Raw genomic sequence first — 20,997 nt, forward strand, 5'->3', positions numbered from 1 at the left:
TTGATTTCCGAAATTATCAGCCAAAATAATGCCAGCTGGGTGATTCACAAGAAGTGTCAAAGCTACGTGTATCGCGGATGACCCCACAGAGCTGGCTCCTTCCCAGCGGCTCGGACTTTACAGGACTTCTTTCTGCTGGATACAGGGGTGACTGTTATCAGGGAATGAGTAGGAAGAAGTGACAGCCGATGACAGAATGCCCGGTGTCCATCCTTAGTGTCCTGAAAACAGAATAGCCACACTCCCAATTACTGAGCTCTGTGCATGCGAAGCCTGTCCCTGCCTTCCCAGGTTCAGAGTGTGGACTCCTGAGCCACTGCCATCTCTGCCATCTTGTCACCGGGTGACCTGGGCACATTGCTTCACTTCTCCGTGCCTCGCTTTTCGCCACTCTAAGACTAATGATAACACCTACTCTTCGGAGTTGAGAAGCATGTGTGGCAGGTGTTTGACCAAAGCTATCTACTGTAATTATCGTGATTGTCACTGTTGCTCATTCGTATCTACAACACCGTTTGCAGCAAGCTCTGCTGCCTCCATCATACAGGTTAGGAAATAGCCTCATAGAGCGAGCAAGTTGTGGTTTAGTCCCTGCTACAGCTAGGACTTGAACCCTGGTCTACTTGGCCCCCCAGATCTTTCTCCTATACCATGACGACACTCCAGACAGAAACATGGCATTGTTTCTAGAAGGAGTGCCCCAGGTCCCCAGGATCCTACCTGAAAAGGTTAACCCACCCAACACCATCACTTACTTCACTATTTAACGAAATGGTAGTGACTGCGTTCTGTGCTGGGTATGACGCGCAGCTCTGGCCCTCCCACTCAGCGCAGTTTCGTACCTTTTCCTTTCCTATTTATCCATTTTGAAAACTTCCATGTATATTTACGCTTACGTTTATCAATGTGTGTGTGCCTTGTAGGCCAGAATTTCTTCATATAAATTTTGACAAAGAATGAAGAAAATTATTTGAAAATCCCAACACTCTATCAATAATATGCAGTCGTAGTAAACAGCAAATTAATCAGAGTGGAATTTCCTTCTAAATGTTTAACAGCTCTGAGATTTATCCTACAGAGTAACAGAAGCATTTCTAAACGGGAGATAAAATTGGACCATGCTGTTCATTTTCCCGTTGCACAGCCACCAGTGCAAACCAGGGAGCCACTGTCTAACTTAGAATAATCCAGAAAGCTTAGAATATTATCCATCTGCATTTGACCACAAAAGTATACACGAAGTGTCCATCAGAAGGGTATCCATGAGTGTCTCCTCTGCTTCGCACACAATACTGATAGAGACGGTCGGCCACCATGGAGTGCACAGCGGGACTGTATGAGTGGGGCGGGCAGGTGGGTCTGTAACCAGAGGTTTGGATCAGTGGTTATATAACGCTATCTTCTTCTTTCTAGTAGCATAAATTATCCGGTGTTAATTGATGCTTTCACTTTGCTCATGGGTGTTGTCCAACTCGGCGTGTTTTCCTGTCTTGCAGGGAGTAAAGTTGACGAGGCCAACAGTATAACGAAGGAAGCACTTGGCGTGCGGCGATGTATATATGTACAGGATTGTACACACACTTCTGAAGACTTGTACTTGTGAATGTTGCTTCGATGCATATTTTTATTTTTTTACACAAAAATATGATATAACTGTGTAAGTGCCTTAAAATGGATTTGACAAGAGCGTTATTTCCAAAACCTACTTTGTTGGTGACTGCCAGGGATGGTACAGTAGTTAGGAGTTATTTAATTTTTTTTTCCCCTGATGCAGGCAGCAGTCATCATAAATGACAAAAGCAAACATGCTTTCCTCCTCCCACCTTTGTGCAAGACAACTCTATAATAGTTACTGTACTGTTCGCAATGAGGTCACACCATCAGAAGAATGCCCTTCTGATGACAGTGAAAATTTCCAAAGTCTTATTCGCAAATACTTTGATTTACTGCGTGATTCTTTTTTTCTGTGACTGTGACATGCCACTTCCTTATCAGCTCAGCAGGGGTCACTGAGTAGATGCTGGAAACATCATTTTTTTAGACATTCCGTCAAATGCTTTCCACACAGAAATTCCTCAGTTCCATTATAAGAGATTATGGTATTATAAGTCTTAAATTTATTATAAGCTGCTTCAAAGAAAGCGCCTGATGTTTGAGTTATGAATAAAGTAAGTGAAGTTTTGAGGTAAAGTACAGGGTTTGGTTTTCAGGAGTTTTAAAATTATATATTTCATATGTTTTTCCTTCTTCTTCCATAATTGCTTTCTTTCCTGTTTTCCAACATACTTTCAAACTTATAACAGCCAAATGTGAGACACAAAACTGTTATAATCAGTTTGAGAGCATCGACAATTAATGATGGATTATATTCACATTCCGCAATTGAGACCAAAAATTTTTTCCTGTTACATAAATGTGCTGAGCACAAATTGCCCCTTTTCGCCAGAAGCAGCCTGTTACATCCTTGAATTAAGCACACTTAAGGTATTTGAGACAAGTTATTAATGAGAATTTCCTTGGCAGATTTGACAAATGTTTGCAACATTTTTTAAAAAAATTAAATCATATTGCTCTGATGAATAATGGAAATATAAAGGTCATAGATGCAAACAAATATTACAGATACACATTCTGTCTAGCCAAATGAAAAAAAAATGGGCACAGAAAATGCAAAACCATTCATTAACTAAAATATCAAGTAAAATCAGCTTTCAAAGGAGTATCCAAAATTTGCTTCTGCTGTGTCTGGAAGAGCTTTCACTGGATGAAAATAGAGACTAAAGCAATATATAGAATTAAGGGGCACTTTTTCTCTGTGTCCTGCGTACTATTCTGTCACATCCTGTCTACTTGTCCTTTCTTGATCTGACAGACGATGTTGGTGTCCTGGGTCACTCTGAGGCCACACTCTGTCCTCAGCAGCTCTTTTGTTGTTGCTTTGTCAACAAAAAAAATCATTCCTTAGAAACTTACCAAGTTTATCAATAGTGTTAATTTATATTGTTGTTACTATCAGGTCTCATCTTGTGTTACTTCTGACTCATTTCAGTATCACTGAACCTCAAAAATTTCGAAAGAATTATCCTCAGTGTCAATTCTAAAGCGGGTGCCAGACCCTGCAAAAATCTATGCTAAACAGGCTATTTGTCAAGAATTTCTGCTGTTGAGAATTTCACTTGTGTCTAAAACTGCAGTGATTTTGCTTGATACTTTGGATGATTACATATGAAGCGCAGAAAGATTTTCATGTTTTATTACTATAAACTTCTTTGAATTTCAGAGTAAGTGAAATTGTCTGTCTGTCTGAGCTATCATAAAAGCTAGCATTAGAATACTGATTGTTTTCCCCCCAACTTATCTACCTCTATTATCAAACACCTATAGTAGGTGTGTGAGTATGGGATATAATTCAACTGAAAATGCTATAACATTTTATCTTTTGCTTTAAGAAAGTGTTTTGTTTTCAAATAGTCTTCTTTACATGGTGAATTTTGGTGGCTTTTGTGATATGTTTATGCCTATTTTTTAACACAAAGGTTTTGGCATATTTTTCCATAAAGAACAAAAAATAAAATCAAAATTTATTTTTAATTCATGCTTATTGGGAATTAATTATTTGTATCTTAAAATACTTTATTATGTGTATGCACTCTCAAACTCTCTGTTTTACGCATTTGTTTTGTCTAAATGTATTTATGAAAGAAATACATTAGATTATGTTTACTCTTTTTTCCACCTGGATTTTTTAAAAACAGTTGTTATGAAATTTGTTTTCAGTGGGTGATAATGTTAATCTTTTCATGTGTTCTTTTCTAAGTTTTAAATTTTCATGTTTTTTTTTTTTTTAAATTTGTTTTCCTATTCTGTTTAAAACTTCTGGCTAATGTTCGGTGTTCTAACACACTTCTGGCTAATGTTCAGTGTTTGTTTATGCTAAATACCAAATTTTTTCAAAAGGACTGGTAAAGTAATTAAGTGGATTATTTATGATGAATGGAAGATGAAAAGAATTCTATGATTAAACAAAGAGATGTTTCAGAAATCACAAGGGAACCTGTGGCTTATTTTTAACCTATTTCAGATGTACTCACAGTGCCTTCCAAGTATGTACAGATTTCTCTTGATTCATCCCAATACTGTTACATCATTTGTGGTTAAATAAATGCAAGCACCCTAGTCTTCCAGGTACCCCATCCATCTCAATACCTTCACCACACCATAACATTAAAATCCAGAAACAGCCCTTGTTATTTGGTTAGAAATATGTGTTCTCTGCATCAGAGTTGAGGACCAAAAGAGAGACATACACAAGAAAGGTGGCAAATTTTAGGTGATCTGAATGTTAGCCACCCTGGTCATACTTTTGAGAGGTAGGACAGATGAAACCTAGAATGCCTTTTCCAAACCCAGTACTTTTTTTATTTTTTCAAACCCAGTATTTCTTTATGAGCAAGTGACCTTGTATGAATTCTGAAATACCTTCACGTTCTTATTTTGCTGCCTTAGCGTAGCAGTCCTCTTCTCCCTGGAAGGCTGACAGGATGGTCTCCTCCCCTAGGAGGCTCACCTACCTCCCCAGCCAGTGCGAAGCTGCCTCCCTGAGAGGGGCGCCTAGAACCTCCAGTCTTCTGCGACCATTGTGTGATCGTTACCTTTCCTCTCCGTCTCCTCCCACGTTTTCTATCTCCTCCTCGTTTCTGTTTTTCTACTGTGCCTACCACAGTGCCTGGCTCAGAGTAGTAGCCAAAACAAAGTGCAGTGACTTTCTAAATTGTGAAGGTAAGACCTGAACCTTCAAATTGTTGAGAGCTCTTATTATAGATAGCTGTTCAAGTTCATGATTTTGGTTACTTTGGATATATATCAAAAGTGAGACTGCTGGATTACATGGGAGTTCTATTTTTAATTTCGTTAGGAGCCCCCATACTGTTCTCCATAGTGGCTCTTTCTGCAGATATAAAACAGTCCCCCCGCCCACCCCCTCAAAAAAAATCCTTTAGTAAAACTGCTTTACACCAGAGCTTTTTGTGTATTTGGGAGAAAATGAAAAAATATTCAACATCCACCAAGAAGTGACATAGGGGAGAGAAAGTAGAACATTCCAGTAATAAAGACACCAAGTCATAAGCAGGAATTCTGTGCGTGAGATGATCAGAAGAATACAAACTCCTGGAAATCTCGGTGGGAGAATACTTCCCACAGAACGTGGGATTCATTCTTAGACCATTACATCCGAATATAAGTGAATGTGTATTCAGATGGGCTGGGGGATTGCAACACCAGTAGCTAATATCTGGTGCTCGGGGTGTAGACACTCCCACCCTGGAGATTTCAAGCTACCAGCATGCCGTCCCTAACAGTGGTGTCCAGAGGGATGAGGTAACTGGCTCTCGCAAGACGAGACAAGCCGATTCCAGCATGCCTCTGCACTACACTAGGTCCTTTACCCAGATTGTTCACTTAATTCTGTGGACAACCCTAGGAAGATAAGTACCGTTATATCTGCATCGTACAGATAAGGAAACTAAGGCCAGAAAGGTAAATAGTTAAGTGCAAGCCTCTCAACTCTGACCTGGTGGAGTTGGGATTTGAACTCTGATTTTCCTGACGCCAGAGCCCTCACGACTAACTGCTACCATAGACTCCTCTCCAACCTTAAAACCATATGCCCCTTACAAGACCTTATGTTCCCATATTCTAAAATCCTGGAAACTAGCAATGATTCTAAACTCGACCTGAGTTCTTCAGGCAAGGTTTCCATAAAGAATGTTGTTCTCCCTTTATGTGGAGTGAATGAAGACCTCCACATCTCAGAAATCCCAGACAATCGGAAGGAAGGAGCGTAGGGCTTCTAGTATATCGTACAGCAGGCTTCAGAGTCCACGGGTAGGAAAAGACAACTGAGGAAACAAATCCTGGCCTCAGCCCTAGGGTTTGAGCATTTCCCTGTGACTGGCTATCCCAAACTCGAAGTCTTTGCACCCATGTCGATTTGTGCCCACTGCTGGAAGTTCTAGACTCTGTGTTCACAGAGAGCACTACTGTCAGCATGGCACCCTGGGCTGGCTTTGCTGACATGGCTAGAACGCAGCCTGTATCTTCTCCACCATTAAAGGTTTGCCGTGACTTCCCATCCTGGGACCCACTGCTATTATCATCTGTCCGGGGCATTCTGACAACGCGCCTCCCCCTCAGCCACTGCTCCAGGTCCATACCTAAGAAGTTCTGTGTGTGTTCAAGACAGAGCAAAATACCATTTCTAGAGCTTACTTCTCTGCTCACAAAGCCAAAGTGAGAATTGTGTAACATAGGTCTGTTTTTAGGATCAAAGGAGAGAAGCCCTGCAAACAGCTGTCACAGTGCCTGACACTCGGTAAGAACTCAGTAAGTGGCAGCTGCTATGATCATTCAACACGGAAGGGACCTGGGTGAACTGCACCGACGTTGGTGTTGGACATGTGAAGTCAGTGTCAGGCTCTAGTCTGCACGACTTCTAATCTATGCAAAAGGTCTATTACAAAGTCCGTTAAATGTCACTAATCAAGTCAGGAAGTGACCAGGGCACGAGTCTCTACTTCGTCAGTTAATGAAGACACCTGATTCTGAATTTTAAGCTGTTTGCAGCAATCCCTACCTTCCAGCATGAATAGAAAGGCCCTCCAGCCCTCCAGAGCTCCCTGGGTCTTGCCTTTTTCTGCCTACTGCAAAGAACTCTGAGCAACAATTTTGCCCAACTCCCGCAAAGCCGTGAGGACCATGATAATGCAGCTGAGAGAAGAGCTGCCCCATCTTGATTCTGGATTACTAACACCTGTTCCACTGTGGGGCTGCTCCTAGAGCAGTCATTGTGGGGTCACAGCCCTCTCTCAGGGCTGTTGCTTGAGCTCTGACTGTGTCCAGGCTGAAATGTCCCCTTTCCACTTCGTCAAGTACTACCATGGCCCTGGAGTGACTGGCTGTGCCTTTCATAGGCCACCTTTTCCACTCACCCCTTTAATGGTAATGTTTCCAGTTCTGGTCTCCAGCCGTTCTTCCCATCCCACGTGCTCTCCCAGTGGGAACTTTGGGGCCATTCCCACAGCGTCAGTCACCTTTTATAAACCAGCTCCCAGATCTGTGGCCCTGAGCTCCTATTTCCAGTTCCATTCAGATATTCCCCCCTGGGTATCCTCAAGGCCCCTCTAACCCCACATGCCCTGGAGGAAGAGTCAGTAACCTCTTTCTTTCCGTGCACTCAGGTCCTCTACAAACCAGCTTCCTCCGTTGGCATAGAAACCTCCCCAAACCTGCTTCCTGTATTGGCATAGCAACCAGGCCTACTGCCCACCCCCTCACTCTTCACACCTCACTTTTCATGTTCAGTTAGTCAGCAAATTCTCTTGACTGTATCAGCAAAACCTCTCCTTCATGTCTACCTTCTTCATCCCACTACCCTGTCTTAAAATACCTTTTTTAGTGTGTGTTTTTCCCTCCAGTAATGCCTTCCTCCAATCCAGGAAACCCTTTACTGACATCTATTAATCACCTGCCATGTGCTGGGTGCTCTGCTCAGTGCTTTACATGAAGCCTTAATTTAATCCTTATGACATGAATCTTCCTACTTAATCCTTATGACAATTTTGGACATTGGTGTAATTATTCCCATTTTACAGCTGAGAAACTGGAGGCTCCAAGAGACTAAGTCCCAGGTGCCAGAACTCACTATAAGTGGCAAAGTTTGACTTTCCATCTGCGTGGCTGACTTGGCCAGCATCTGGGCTCCCTCCCTCTCTGTACTACTGACCCCCAATTCTGAGGCTCCCACTGCCTGAGACGCACTCCTTGGTTTTCAATTGTCTACTGACTTTTTCTGCTTGCTAATTTATCACTTCTCACGTTGTACAAAATCATCCCGTTCCCCCCCAATTGATCAGTTTCTTCAGTGGAGACCTGTTGTGTTTATCTCTGTAACCCTGATAACCAGCAGAACGCTTGTCTGATCATAGGAACCTCAATAAACATTTATTGAACAATAGGTTAACCCACAAGGACCTCCAGGTTGTTTTTCAGATTCTGGAAGACAGACGTTTTCGTATTATGGAACACTATATTTGGAAAGTGGCACGTGACTCTTAATTATCATTCAGTGAATGGGAATCACCATATTAATCAATCTATGGATGCCTCTGAACGGACTTTTTTTAAAAAATAAAAACAATCAGAAAAAAGAATGATGACAATTTTGAGACCCAAAGCATCTAGACCTCAGTCCCCTTCCAGAGGCACATTCCCTATCGTGGCCTCCACTGTGGGAGCCATCTCTCTGACCTGTATGCATGTGCAAAGGTCCTGAGGTCAGGATCAGGCACCTAGGCTGGGAGGAACCTGGGGCTTTTGGCCCCAGGCTAGTCAAACAGGCCCTGCCTCTCTGTCCTGCATCTGCCTTCCATTTCTCATTCCCCCAGGACACAAACGCATACTCTAGTAGCCCTCCTGGGACATTACCCACTAAGCCCCAAGTGCTAAAGATCCAACCAAAACTCAACTGACTGAGAACACATGGGCAGATGCCAGAGAGAGTGCTGGGCCGGGCGTAATGAGGCCCAGGCAGGCCAGTTATTGTAAGGGGAGCCCTACATCGGAGCCTTTTACCTCTAGGTCACTGGTTCAAATCCAGCCAGGCTGTGCCTGACAGAAAATCATTACAGGCTCTGTGTCAGGCTGCTTGACAGATGGAAAATGAGTTTCTGTCTCCATCCAGCAGGCAAGTGTCCACATCACACTTGGCACTAAGCAGCTCTCAACTCCGTGGAGACAGAGTAGAAGTAGTGCGACAGTTGCCCGGGTCTCGGGCAGGTCCCTGAGGTCAGGTCAAGCCTTCATTTCAGCTTCCTCTGCAGGGGAGTCTGACAGCTTCCTCATTTCACCCCTTTCATGAGCACTTTATTAATCTGGTTGTTGGGTTCTTTTCTCTGAAGACCTTGTTTAACAAGTAGTTTGAAGTAATGGAACAACGGAAATTTTAAAAATATCTGATTCTGCAGCATTGAAAGAAGAGCAGGCAAATTCACAACAGAAAACTATCTAAATTTTGTTTCCTTGGCAGAACTGGGTTGGGCAGGGCCTGGCTGGGCTGCTGCAAAGGTCCAGTGGGAGGCGTGGGGCTCCCGGCTGGGCAGGCAGGGCACCAGCTTCACCACAAAGCTCTCTGGATGTGGGGCTCTCGGGGGCAATACCCACTCGGGGGTATTTTATTGTCACCTTACTTCTTCCCTCTTACAACCATCTAAGAAAGTCTAAAGGCATTCCAAGCTTAGAAAGAGCCTTCTTCCCCTCCCAAACCCTCGGAAGTGTCTGCCAAACACCCACAGACTGAATTCTGATTACACATCCAAGTGGGAGGAATCCACATCCAGAACACCCTGCATTGTTCTGGTAAATGCAGAGGGGCCGAAAACCCTGAGAGAACTCAGCATCTGCAGTCTGGCCCATGGGTCCCTCAAAGGTGTCCTTTTTACCACCCTCCTCCCAAGGGATGGCTGCAGAGTCATCCCTTCCTGGGTCACCCAAAAAGCACTCAGTCTTCCCAAGACTCAGTGGCTCTGGCCAGAAGGACCCCACTCATGGGCGTGGATCCATCCTCAGCAAGCTTGCTGTCTGGGGATTCTCTTGGCCAGCCTGGGGCAGAGGACACTGTCCCTTCCGTGGATGGAAATCGGCTCGATCGCAGTGGATTGGCTGGCCCTCTAGAGTGTGAGCAAAGGTCCCCTGACTACAGCGTTCACCTGAGTGTGGGAATCTGGCCAAGGTGTGTGGAGGGGCCTTCTGAGCCATGTCTAGGAGCAAAGAACCAGGGAAGCCACTGCCACGTTTCTGTGTCTGGGAAACCCATTTTCCCCTCCTTTCTGTGTCCTTCCAGCCCTGCTCAGACAGGAGCATGGCCCCCTGACCTGAGCTCGGTCTCACCCCTCGTTTAGGGAGAAGAGACTGGAGTGCAGGGAGAGCCAGATCTCAGCCTTTGCTCCTGCCTTTCTCGCTGCCTCAATCTTCTCACCCCTCCTCGGTGTTTCCTGAAGCAAAAAGGAGCCCTCCAATTCCCAGTTTGCAATTTTCTTTCTGCTCCCACTCTGTCAGACACACTGGTATTGCCAAAGAGAGACAATCCCATTTTGTATCTGCTGCCATTCACATATCCCAGCAGTTTTAATACAGAATCCCCGCTGTATCCGAATTGGGGAGTGGGGTGGGAGGTGTCACTCAGGGTCTCAGCTCCCACTCCCCGCACAAGAACACAGGATATGGTGAGGCCAAAAAGGAACACCCACGGAGCCATAGATAGGGGGTTCATACCACTATATTCTCACTGATGGCTGGGTTGGAGACACAGGAAGCAGGAGCCACACCATCCGCAACCCGCCGTCTGCTTCTCTGCCAACCATCCAACAACCAACCCCCTAGCATAGCCATGGCAGTTATATCAGTGGCTAATGGCTAACTGGTTACAGTTGACGGCCAACTAGTCACAGCTGACGGACATCTACTACCTGAGTCAGCACCTTTCCGTGAGGCCGAGAGCCTGGAAACTGCTCTCTGGGACTCTGTCCCCACAGTGGGTCTATACACATGCATGGTTACTGTAATGGCACACGCTGTTACTTTCCCTGACAGACTGCAGGGGAAACAATCGGACTGGAGCAGAGTGAAAAGGCAGAGCTGCCGAGCAACTTTGAGAAGCACTGCCTGTCAGCTGCTGTAGGCCTCCACGCCGGGGAGCCTGTAGGGGCACTAGGGGGCCTGTAGGGGGCCGCCTTGCTTCTCCCCAGCGTCCTCAAGGCTACCTTCAAAGGCAGCCTCTAGGCTCCCCCCACGCGGAGGAAATGGAGAACAAGAAGGGCCTGCCGCGCACGCCCCGGGACTGAGAGAAGCCATCTGAGGATTGCCCAGCTGGCTGCCAGTCTGTGGGAGGGCACCGAGGGCCGAGGTCAGCGGAGGGGAAAGGCCCCCAACAGGCCAGGACTGAACCAAGGGGTGGTTCTGGGCACCCGGACTAGCCCTGATCGGCCTGAAAGTGGGACTCCCAAGGAAAGGGTGCTCCCTGCTGGCCCAGCCCAAGCAGAGCGAAGCTTTCCCTACCCGGGCATGTTTCCCTATGCTCTCGGTTTCCTTCTCTAGCCCAGCTTCTGGAAGAATGACGGATGGGTCCAAGTGAAGGCAAAGCTTGCTTGCCTGGACATGTAGAGAGAGGCTGTTTGTGAGGAAGGGCAAGAAGCAGCATCCCGTTCACACCTGGCCCTGCACCGGGCACATGGCAGGTGCTCAATAAAACATTATGGGAGAAAGAGACCAACTTCTACCTTGGCCCTGCGACTGCAGTCTGTCCTTCTCAGGTCACTGCAGCCTGGGACTTCGGATGCCTCCTCTGAAATGGGGGCGACAAGGGAGCTGCTTCCCGGATAAAACGAGGTTACTCACACGAGGTCAACTCTGAAGGGTGACAAAAATGTCAGCGATGGGAGAGTTGAGTGCTGTGTATCAAATACGCCCCAGAATTAAGGTTTTCGTGGCTAAAAAGCAGTTCTAATTTATCCATTGACAGTCTTCTATTAGTTGAATAAGAAATCTAAGTTGTAAGAGTAACTTCCTTCCCACCAATGAAACTCAGTGGTGCTATTTTCCTTTGGGGTGGAAAAAAAATTGTTTTTCTAAATTGAGCTGGGGCGGGGGGGGGGGAGAAAAAAGCCTGTTCACTGCCGGCCTAGACAGCCCTGGCTACACAAAATGTACACAGCATCCTTCCAGCACCAAGACGGGGTCTTATTTACACTTATTTACATATCCAGCGAGATCTCCATGGCTGCCTGCCCGGAAGCCCTATTTTTAATTGTTTGCCGCCCCAGCTGCCCCTCTGACCCTTCCAGGCACTTTTCTGAGGATTTCCGGCCACTGCTGGCTTGGGAGAGAAGGGCCCTCCTTGGAGGGGGTGTCAGCAAAGGCTGAACTCAAACCCGAGGTCCCCAAATACAACATTCCTAAGCGCCTTTCCAAGGTGTTCCTCCTGGGGGCCAGGGCTGGTCCCCTGTGGAGTGGAGGGGATTTGGGCTCTGGCCAGTGGGCCAGCTTGGCAGTTTGGCCAGCTGCATCCCATGTGGACAAAAGGACAGGGGAAGAGGGAAGCAGCTGCCTGTGTGCTCTCCAGCTTCCTCTCTGACTCTGCTTCTGGAAGAATTCGGAATAGTGCCCAATGAAGGCAAAGAGCTTGCCCTGAAATTTGAATGAGCTGGGGTTTTTTTCGTTCCTTTTGAAAGCAGCATTTCCTAGACAGAGTAATAAAATATAGATTTATAAATATTTTCCAAGAGTGCCCTCTAGTGGGACTCTGGAGGAAGTACAAACAAGTGACTTCAATCCCAAACTCCTGACTCAAAATAAAGCACATCCGTCTGAGTGAGACCTCCTTCACACGTGATCTGAAAACATATCAGATTTCTTCCACCAGTCCATAAAATGCCACATGGTCTTGACTGGAGATGAAGGCTGCCTTAAATCTTTAAATGGAAATTATGCTCTACTTTTGGAACTGGAAATCTCAGTATTATATCTATGTGCGGTATTTTGAAACTTTAAGTGCAGAGAAGTATATGGAATGGGGTGATGGAAGAGATGCATTGGTTGTATTCCTAGGCTGTGCACGTGTTGCTGGCCCAGTGCTTTTATTTTGGCTGCAGAGGGAGCCAAGGCTGCATCTAAGTCCAGCCCAAAAGGCCACACACACTGCTGGGTTTTTACCTTAGAGGATGTGGGACAATGAGTCATTTGTGCCTCTTCCTGGTTCTTCCCGGCCAAGGTCAGCTTTCCCACTGGAACCAAACAGCTTGGCGCAGAGCCTGAGCTGTCTGGAGCCTTTCAACGGTGCAGAGCCCAGGGGGAGGGTGTGGCCCCACCGCAGTCCCCCCAAAGGGCCTCAGTTCAGGCTCCCAGGCCGCCCTTGTCCAGGTCGTAAAATCGCTTTCTCTGCTCAGTGTAGCGTGTAGGGCCTCCTAGCGGAAGCCTGAGGAAATCGCCAGTCCTGAATAAAGGTTCCCAGGCAGAATTCTGTGATGAGGTAAGCCAAAGGGGCTTCTGACCATTCTCACTCTTTCTGGTGAGCGTTCCAAAAGATGACGAAATGTATGTGTTAATAGCTAGATTCTAATTTATCTTGTAAACACTGTTACTATTGCTACTGATAACATTGGTGCCATTCGTTTAGTTCTCCATTCAACAAATATATTTTGAGCAGCTACTCCGTATTAGGCACTGTTCTAGACTGACCACAAGGACAGACAAGGTCCTGATCTCATGCAAATTACAATCTAGTGCAGAGATAGATGACATACAAGCAAATATATCATTTTGAGGCTACAAAGGAAACTAACAGAATATAATGAATAACAAGGGGATACTTACCTACCTAGATGAAGCCTTTGGGAACTCTTCTCTGAAAAGGTTTAATTTAAGCACCTTTTATGTGCCAGATACTTACTGTTAGGGTTAGAGAATGCAAAGATAAAGAAAATGCAGTCTGTCCCTTCAAAGAGCTCAGTGCCCAATAGTGAAATGGTAATTTCATAGGATTTCAAACCGCTGAGCCCTAAGATCTATTGCTCACAACAAATAGGCCAAGTCAGTCAGTCTTCCCCATTTTATAGATGTGAAAACTGAGTTTAAAAGGTACGAAAGGACTTGCCAAATGCTGCTGAGTTCATTGATGGCAATGTCAAGGTTTGAATTAAGGCCAATCTTACTCCTAAATATATACCTTTTTCTTTTCCTGTGGCCATGTTGCTTGGTGGAAACAGGGATAAACAATGAAATCCCATCTCTCGCGGTTCCAAGACTGCATATGGGCACACAGCACTGCCTCAGGTGGGTTAACCGTGTACTGCTCCACCCCAGCTTCTGCCGCACTCTTGCTAGAGTAGCAGAAGGACCAACACACATACTGGTTATACCTCCAATCAAATGTGTTGCTTCACTTGCTCTTGACAGAGGCACACAGTCTGGCAGGCGATTTCAGACTCCCTCAGCTTGAAAGGAGGCTGATGAGATGCTTCTCCACCCAACTAACTCAGATCTAAGTCCACCCTCGGGGTTCCTCCTCACCTTTCCTTCCTCAGGCAGCTCTCATCCAGCAGCCAAAGGGACAGGTCTCCTGACTCTGGGAAAAGGTCACCCTCCACTTATGCAAAACTCATCACTGACCTTGAACAGGAACAGGAAGGAAGAAAAGGCTGCCAGAAGTGACCCTTGACTGTTCCTCAACTGCTGGTGGGAAAGATAACCCACAGCAGAGTGCACGCAGATAGTAGTACGATGGTTTGAGCTTCATTTCCTCTGAAAGCCGTGTTTCTTACCAGCTCTCCCAGGAGAATAGAAGGGGACAATTGCATCAACTCCTTGGGTTACAGGGTTGTTGATTTCGTGTCTACCAAACAACCTGGATCTAGAGAAAATAGGTTACTCAGAGCAGTGGTGTTCAACCTGGGTTCTCAGCCCCCAGTGACTTAAGGGAAGATTTTTTGAGGACGAGTTACAGTGGGACAAGTAAAGAGAGATGGGCGAGCAGAAGTAGTTGTACTCTGATCTGATTTACATATTGAGCTGTCATTAAGAGCAGAGTCCTTTTGAAAAAGGACCTCAGATGCTTGGGAGAGAGGGAAGAGATGGATTGAGTTGAGAGGCTGGATGCAGTAGCCTTTAGCTTCGTGACCTTTAGGGCCCAGCTTTGAAATCAGCTGTTACGAGCAGCCTGCCATTGGCCGGCTCCTTCGAGGCAGGGACCAGGCCTTACTTCTCCGTGTACTTCCACCTCCAACACAAATTCTGTCATGTACTCAACGAATGTTTACCAAGGGTTCTGAATTAACTCAGGCTCCAATTAAACTTCCAGTTTAGGATTTGTTTTGTTTAGCCCTTTCAGTCTAAGCCCTCCCTTTTTATTCCTTTATTCCTTGATGGTCAACCTCTCATCTTCCAAGTTGGTGTTGACCAACCTCACACAGGGATGGAAGGAAGATAAGGTTTCCTCCAGGACAGACAGGACAGCTTCAGGAAGCACTGCCTGTGGAAGGGGCGCCATGCTGCCTCCCCAGGGCTATTCCATGTAGGCAATTGCTGGTTCCACAGGTACAACCTCTGCTTTACACTCAGGAAGAACGAAGAGCACGCTGCATGTCTACTTGCTCTGGGACAATGGAAGACAACAGTGGACCTAACAACGTGGTTCTTGCTGGCCTGGAAGGAACCCCTACACAGATGCCTTGAATGACCTAATTGTATACTTATATCTATTACAGAAATGCCTTTTTCACCCACTGTCCTTTCATGTAGTTAATCTATATTCAATTTCTTCTATGTGCCAGGCACTGTGCTAAATGCTAGTGGACATAATAGAAAATAAACACACAAGAATCCCTGCTCCTATGGAGTTTATATTCATCAGAATCTGAAGCAGCAGTTCTCAGCCCTGGTAGCGCATAAATCATCGGGAAAGCTTTCAGAAATGTGGGCGTGGGCCCCATTCCTGTGAAGTCTGATTTGATTGGACTAGAAACCTGATATTGGTGTTTATACCTAAAGGATTTGGGGCCCCAGAAGAGGGGGCTCTGAGGGTCTGTGGAGAAGCTTCTAGTCTTTCCTACTGTGCAAGGGGCCATCTACCTCCTTGAGACCTTTCCCCAGTACCAGGCTAGGGCAGGAAAAGGGAAAGTATACCACTTGCTTTTTGTTTCCTCTAGAATTTCACTCCAGCTTTAGGTTTTACTTTTATTCCTTAATTTCCCAAATCGGGAGTCTTCTGAAAGTAGGATTTGCCAATCCAGATCATGAAACCTGGATTTCAGAGATGCACAGCCTTTGTCTTCCATGACCCTGGGCCACAAATCTACTGCCTCTTACTGACTTCCTTTGCTTTGTTGCTGGATTCCAAGCTCTTTTTGTCTCCGCCTCTCGGATCCGGTAGCTTTCTCAGTTTTCTTCTTTTTTAATTTACCTATTTTTTATTTTATTGTGTTAGTTTCAGGTGTATCTTACCACTTGTGACAATATGGACTTAGAAGTTATTATAATAAGTGAAATAAGTCAGACTGAGAAAGACAAATACCATATGATCTCACTTACACGTGGAATCTAAAGAACAAAATAAACGAACAAACAAAACAGAAACAGACTCACAGATACAGAGAACACATTGATGGTTACCGGATGGGAGGGGATTGGGGAGCTGGGTGAGAAAGGTGAAGGGATTAAGTACGAATTGATGGTTACACAAGAGTCACGGGGATTAAAGTGCAGTATGGGGAGAGCAGCCAATAGTATTGTAATAACTATGTGTGGAACCCGGTGCGTATAGACTTATTGGGGGATCACGTCATAAATGATATAACTGTCTCAGTTTTCTTTGTGGCTCTGTTAGGTAGCAGTGGCTCAGGAGCCTGACTAAAGGACCTTTCCCCTCCTTAGTCCCTTCCTTCTCTAATTGCAGGCAGCATCTCTCTCTTTTCAATCCTTCTCACCTTTTTCAACCCCCAGACTGATCTCTTTTCCTGTCCCAACTCCATTCTTTAAGCTTCCTCTAGACACCTCTGCCTTTGGGGCACAAGAGCTGGAGGAGCGAGAAGGCAGCCTGTCATTAAACACCTGGCGGTGGCAATCACACTTAGTGATGCTCTCGCATGTCTCCGCCCATGCCTGGTGGACCCCAGATCTGGCAAGTGCCCCATTCACCAACATTAAAGAGGGAGGACAAAATACAGTTGTTTGTTTTTTAATATCAAGAGAAGTTCATTTTGAACCCCAGAGGGTCTGGGCAAGAAGGGACTCAGCTTAATCAGAGGGCTCAGGCTTACATATGCCCTATAAATAATAATAATAATAACAACATAATAGTACTAATGCTTGTGCTGCATTTGGAGCTTGAAATGATCAGTGACATTTCCTTTGATGAGGTTAAATAGCCTGGCTCCTGGGGCTGCACATTTGCATAATAAAGATCAGAAGTCACTGCCTTCTACATCTCTCTCTGCACCAGCCTGTGATGACGATGGGTGTCCTTGGTTCAGGGACAGCACATCCTAAATACTTCCGTATGCGGTCCTGTGCAGTGACTCTAATCTTTGGCTTGCATGTGAAATGTCAGCTTTTTTTTTTTTTGGTTTGAGAGAACAACAAATTATGTTTCTGAACGAGAAGGTGCTGTCTGTAATGGATAATACAATCTGAAAATGCAGGGGCAACATCTGTGACCTGTGGTGCTAACCTAACAAGCTGTAGTCTATTTTTCCAGCCTATCAGTTGATAGGAAAACATCATTTTTAGACATAATAATTAATCATTAGTCAAAATGGATATCCCCATTGGCTCCTTGCCTCTCAGACAACCCTGCCTAGCCTGACAATAAATCAGGAAAATACATTCCTTAATATCCAACGGAGTGTATTTCCAGACAGCCTCTTTTCCTCTATAAAGTAACCAAACGCTTTGCAAAAACTGTCTATCCTCAGCTGATGGGAGAAGATTCTCCCAAGGAGCTATTGTAAGGAAGGGAAATACAGACCCCAGAGGAAGGGAGGCAGTGAGTTCCAGATGGTGGCTGTAAACCACAGAAACATCTCGCAGTGCTGGCTCTTAGCTGGGCAGTGAGATGATGGCAGTCAGCACCTTCCCCACCTGGACCCATTGGTCCCCTTCCCCTTTGTTACATCTTCTCCCCTCAGCCCTCTGCCAGGGCCCTGTCACAGCTAGCAGGCTATGCCTGGGCCTGGCCCACCATGAGTGGCCAGTCTCCAAAGTCCCATCCTCCTCCTCGTTCTAATGGCCTCTGTAGATGTGTCTTTCCAGGCCATTTTTGCTGCTTGATTCCAGGCTCTCTGGATTCATTGAAATATATACAGCACCCAATATTCTCTAAGAAAATAAGTGACCTGGTGAATATGGTGGAAATAAAAGTGGGCTGGAAGTCAGGACGGGAGGAAGAAACCTAGGCGCTAACGTCCTGGTTGACAGTGACATCCGGTGGCTTTGTTCTCCTCATCTGTGAAAAGAAGGTGTTGGTAATGTTTTCACTCTGCGCTTGTTGGAGCCCTAAATTTTCTCGAGATGAGGAGTGTGGAAGAGTGGGGGAGGGAAGGAGGAAGGGAAGATAGCCTCAGACATCAACTAGAGCACTCAGCTTTTATTGTTACACCCAATAGGCAAAATCAAAATTTCAGAACCCAGTGAGTCAGATGATATTATATTTAAGCCATTTCTAATTTGTAAAGCCTACAGTTCTCTATCTCAATACTGCCTACTCTGTGGCTGACTGTAGAATGATTTAGGAAATGCTGCTTCATCTTGGGTCCTATAATTGAATGTCTTAGTTACTAGACCAGTAGTTCCCGAAGAAAGCTGGTTTTGTCTTCCAGGAGACATCTTGCAATGTGTGCAGACATTGTTGGTTGTGACAACGGGGGAGGAAGGAGCTACTGGCATCTACTGGGTAGAGACCAGAGATGAGGCTAAACATTCTACAATGCACACGGCAGGCCCCCACAACAAAGAATTAGCCTCAAATGTTGATAGAGGTTGGGAAGCTCTGTGTTAAATGATAAATGAGGTCTGACGATTAAGTTTGCGAACTCGTCCAAGAAAAAGTGCTACATACCTCATAGCTGAATATCACTACAGTCACCTTTGAAGTAATCCTTTTGGGAAGCGATGCACCGATGCCAGCACCTAGTCTATGTTTCAAAGCTATTTTGGAACTTTTTCAGGAATGGCCATCAGTGCTATCGTCGTATTACCTTTGATGTCCTGAGTGTCATCAAAATGTCTTCCTTTCAATATTTCCTTTACCTTCAGGTAAAGAAAGAAGTCATTGGGGGCCAGATCAGGTGAGTAGGGAGGGTGTTCCAATGCAGTTATTTGTTTACTGGCTAAAAACTCCCTCACAGACAGTGCCGTGTGAGCTGGTGCATTGTCGTGATGCAAGGGCCATGAATTGTTGGCGAAAACTTCAGGTTGTCTAACTTTTCCACGCAGCCTTTTCATCACTTCCAAATACTAAACTTGGTTAACTGTCCAGTTGGTACAAATTCATAATGAATAATCCCTCCAATGTAAAAAAGGTTTAGTAACATCGTTGCAACAAGTTCGAGAACTTAATTGTCCGACCTTGTAAACTGAACAAAGTATGCTCATGGGTGAGCGTCTGAGTTGGGAAGACTCAGTTCCACCCTGCCGAACTCCCCTGAGCCTTGGAGCTGAGACAGAGAACATTCTCTGCCCTCGGGGACGGTGGCCCACAGAACTCTTGAGTTCGCCTCCACAGAGGAACTTGCGTTGCTTGATGCCCACGCGCCCTGCAGCTGCCCAAGGTCTTCCCTTCCACTTCAGTCTAGACCAAGAGCTAATGACAGTCACACAAATGCTGAGCTTTTCATTCACTCATATTGATTACTTACTCTGTACCGGGAACAATTCAAGATGCTGGGGATATAGCAACGAACAAAACAAAGTCTCTGCCTGTATACAGCCGCCAGCAAAGAAACAAAAGTACAAATAAATACATAAGACTCCAGAGGTAAGAGACGCGCTGTACGTATGATAAAGCAGGAAGGGGTGTGGAGAGTGAGAAGGTTGCAATGGCAGGAGAAGCCTCTGTGATGCAACCATTGGAACAAAGTTCTGAAGGCTTGTGGATGTCTGAGGGGATGGGGTTCCAGACAACAAAAGCCAGAGCAGGTGAGCTGAATGGAGCTGCACGGAGTTCCAGGAGCATTCCCACGGTGCCTGGAAGGTGCAGATACCAGGAAGGAGACGGTCAGAGGGCCAGCCAGGGAGGACGGGCTCTCACAGTACAGGGTCGACCCAGTCAGATGCTCAGATTTATTCTGAGAGAGATGGAAAGCCATGCAAGAGTGCAGACGGTGAGGCATACATAGATTTATGGTTTAAAAGCAACCAAAAAAAAAAAAAAAAAGAAACCAGAAAAAGGTTTGGCCAGCTTCAGTTGTCCTGGCAGTTCCACCCATCAGTGACAGCGGAGCAGGCACAAAATGTCCACTTTTTTTTCTTTTTGCTCACATTTAGAAAACAGAATATACAAAATATCTTCCTTCCTTGTATCATAAAGGCCTTCCTGATATTTTACACCACAGATTATGAGGGCTGGTTTTGCGACTCCCTGAGGCCAGAGGGAGCAGGGTTCTGAATACCTTAAGACTAGAGAGAAGGTCTCAAGTTTAATAAAACAAATTAATGCAAATTCATTTCATTTGAATAAAAGAATTTCCTTGCCACACACCACTTTTAGAAGAGGGGGACAGGTTGGGGTGAAATAAAACCAAGTCTCAGAGCCTGCATTCCAGAAAGGCTGAAATCACTCATGAATACCAGAAGTCTGGTAGAGGGTAGGCTATCTGTAATTTATTCATTAATTGCCCGCCCTTTCCAGACAACTTTTCAAATAAAACGTGACACTTGTTTAAATATTTACTGGCTTGTTGACCTATTTTTGTTGTTGTTGTTAATTAGAACTTTTTTTAAAAAAGAAAACAAACATTGTTACAGCAAATTAATCCAGACAGCCTTGACAGGCAGAGAGTGCAGCCAGGCTGCAGTTAAGCACTGTCAGGATTTACCAAAATTGTAGTATCCAAGGGAAGAAATTAATGAGAAATATCAGAAATAGTCTCAGAATGCAAAAAGGTTAAGGCCCACCCCTACCCCCAATCTGTGGTTATTAAATTAACACAATAGATGTGAAAATGTTTGTTTAACATATAGTTTTCAGCAGTTGCTTTTCTGTTATTTTCCTTTAAATGTGTGTTTAGCCCCACACCTCTTTCTTCTCTGAGAAGTGGATGGCTGAACAATTCTGTAGCTGTTCCTACAAAACAAAAAAGCTATTTTAAGATGTTGCATTTGAGTCTTCTGCCTTTTTAAAACTTTTAATGGTTGTGCTTTAGGAAGCACCTTCAGGTTACGTTAACACTTCCT

General features: G+C 45.2%; 1 protein-coding gene across 2 annotated transcripts in view; it reads left to right on the forward strand.

Annotated features, from left to right (window-relative positions):
• SLC10A7 (solute carrier family 10 member 7) overlaps positions 1 to 4,042 on the forward strand; it is a 215,197-nt gene extending 211,155 nt beyond the window's left edge. For both annotated transcript variants that reach the window (XM_074338462.2, XM_019730736.3), the window contains one exon: positions 1,497 to 4,042. In XM_074338462.2, the coding sequence (XP_074194563.1) occupies positions 1,497 to 1,526 (30 nt within the window). In that variant the 3' untranslated portion in view covers positions 1,527 to 4,042. The remainder of the gene's footprint in view (positions 1 to 1,496) is intronic.
• The last annotated feature ends 16,955 nt before the right edge of the window (positions 4,043 to 20,997 follow it).

This window comes from Rhinolophus sinicus, chromosome 15 (assembly GCF_057876585.1).
Source record: "Rhinolophus sinicus isolate RSI-liver-muscle chromosome 15, RSI-T2T, whole genome shotgun sequence".
Lineage (NCBI taxonomy): Eukaryota > Metazoa > Chordata > Mammalia > Chiroptera > Rhinolophidae > Rhinolophus > Rhinolophus sinicus.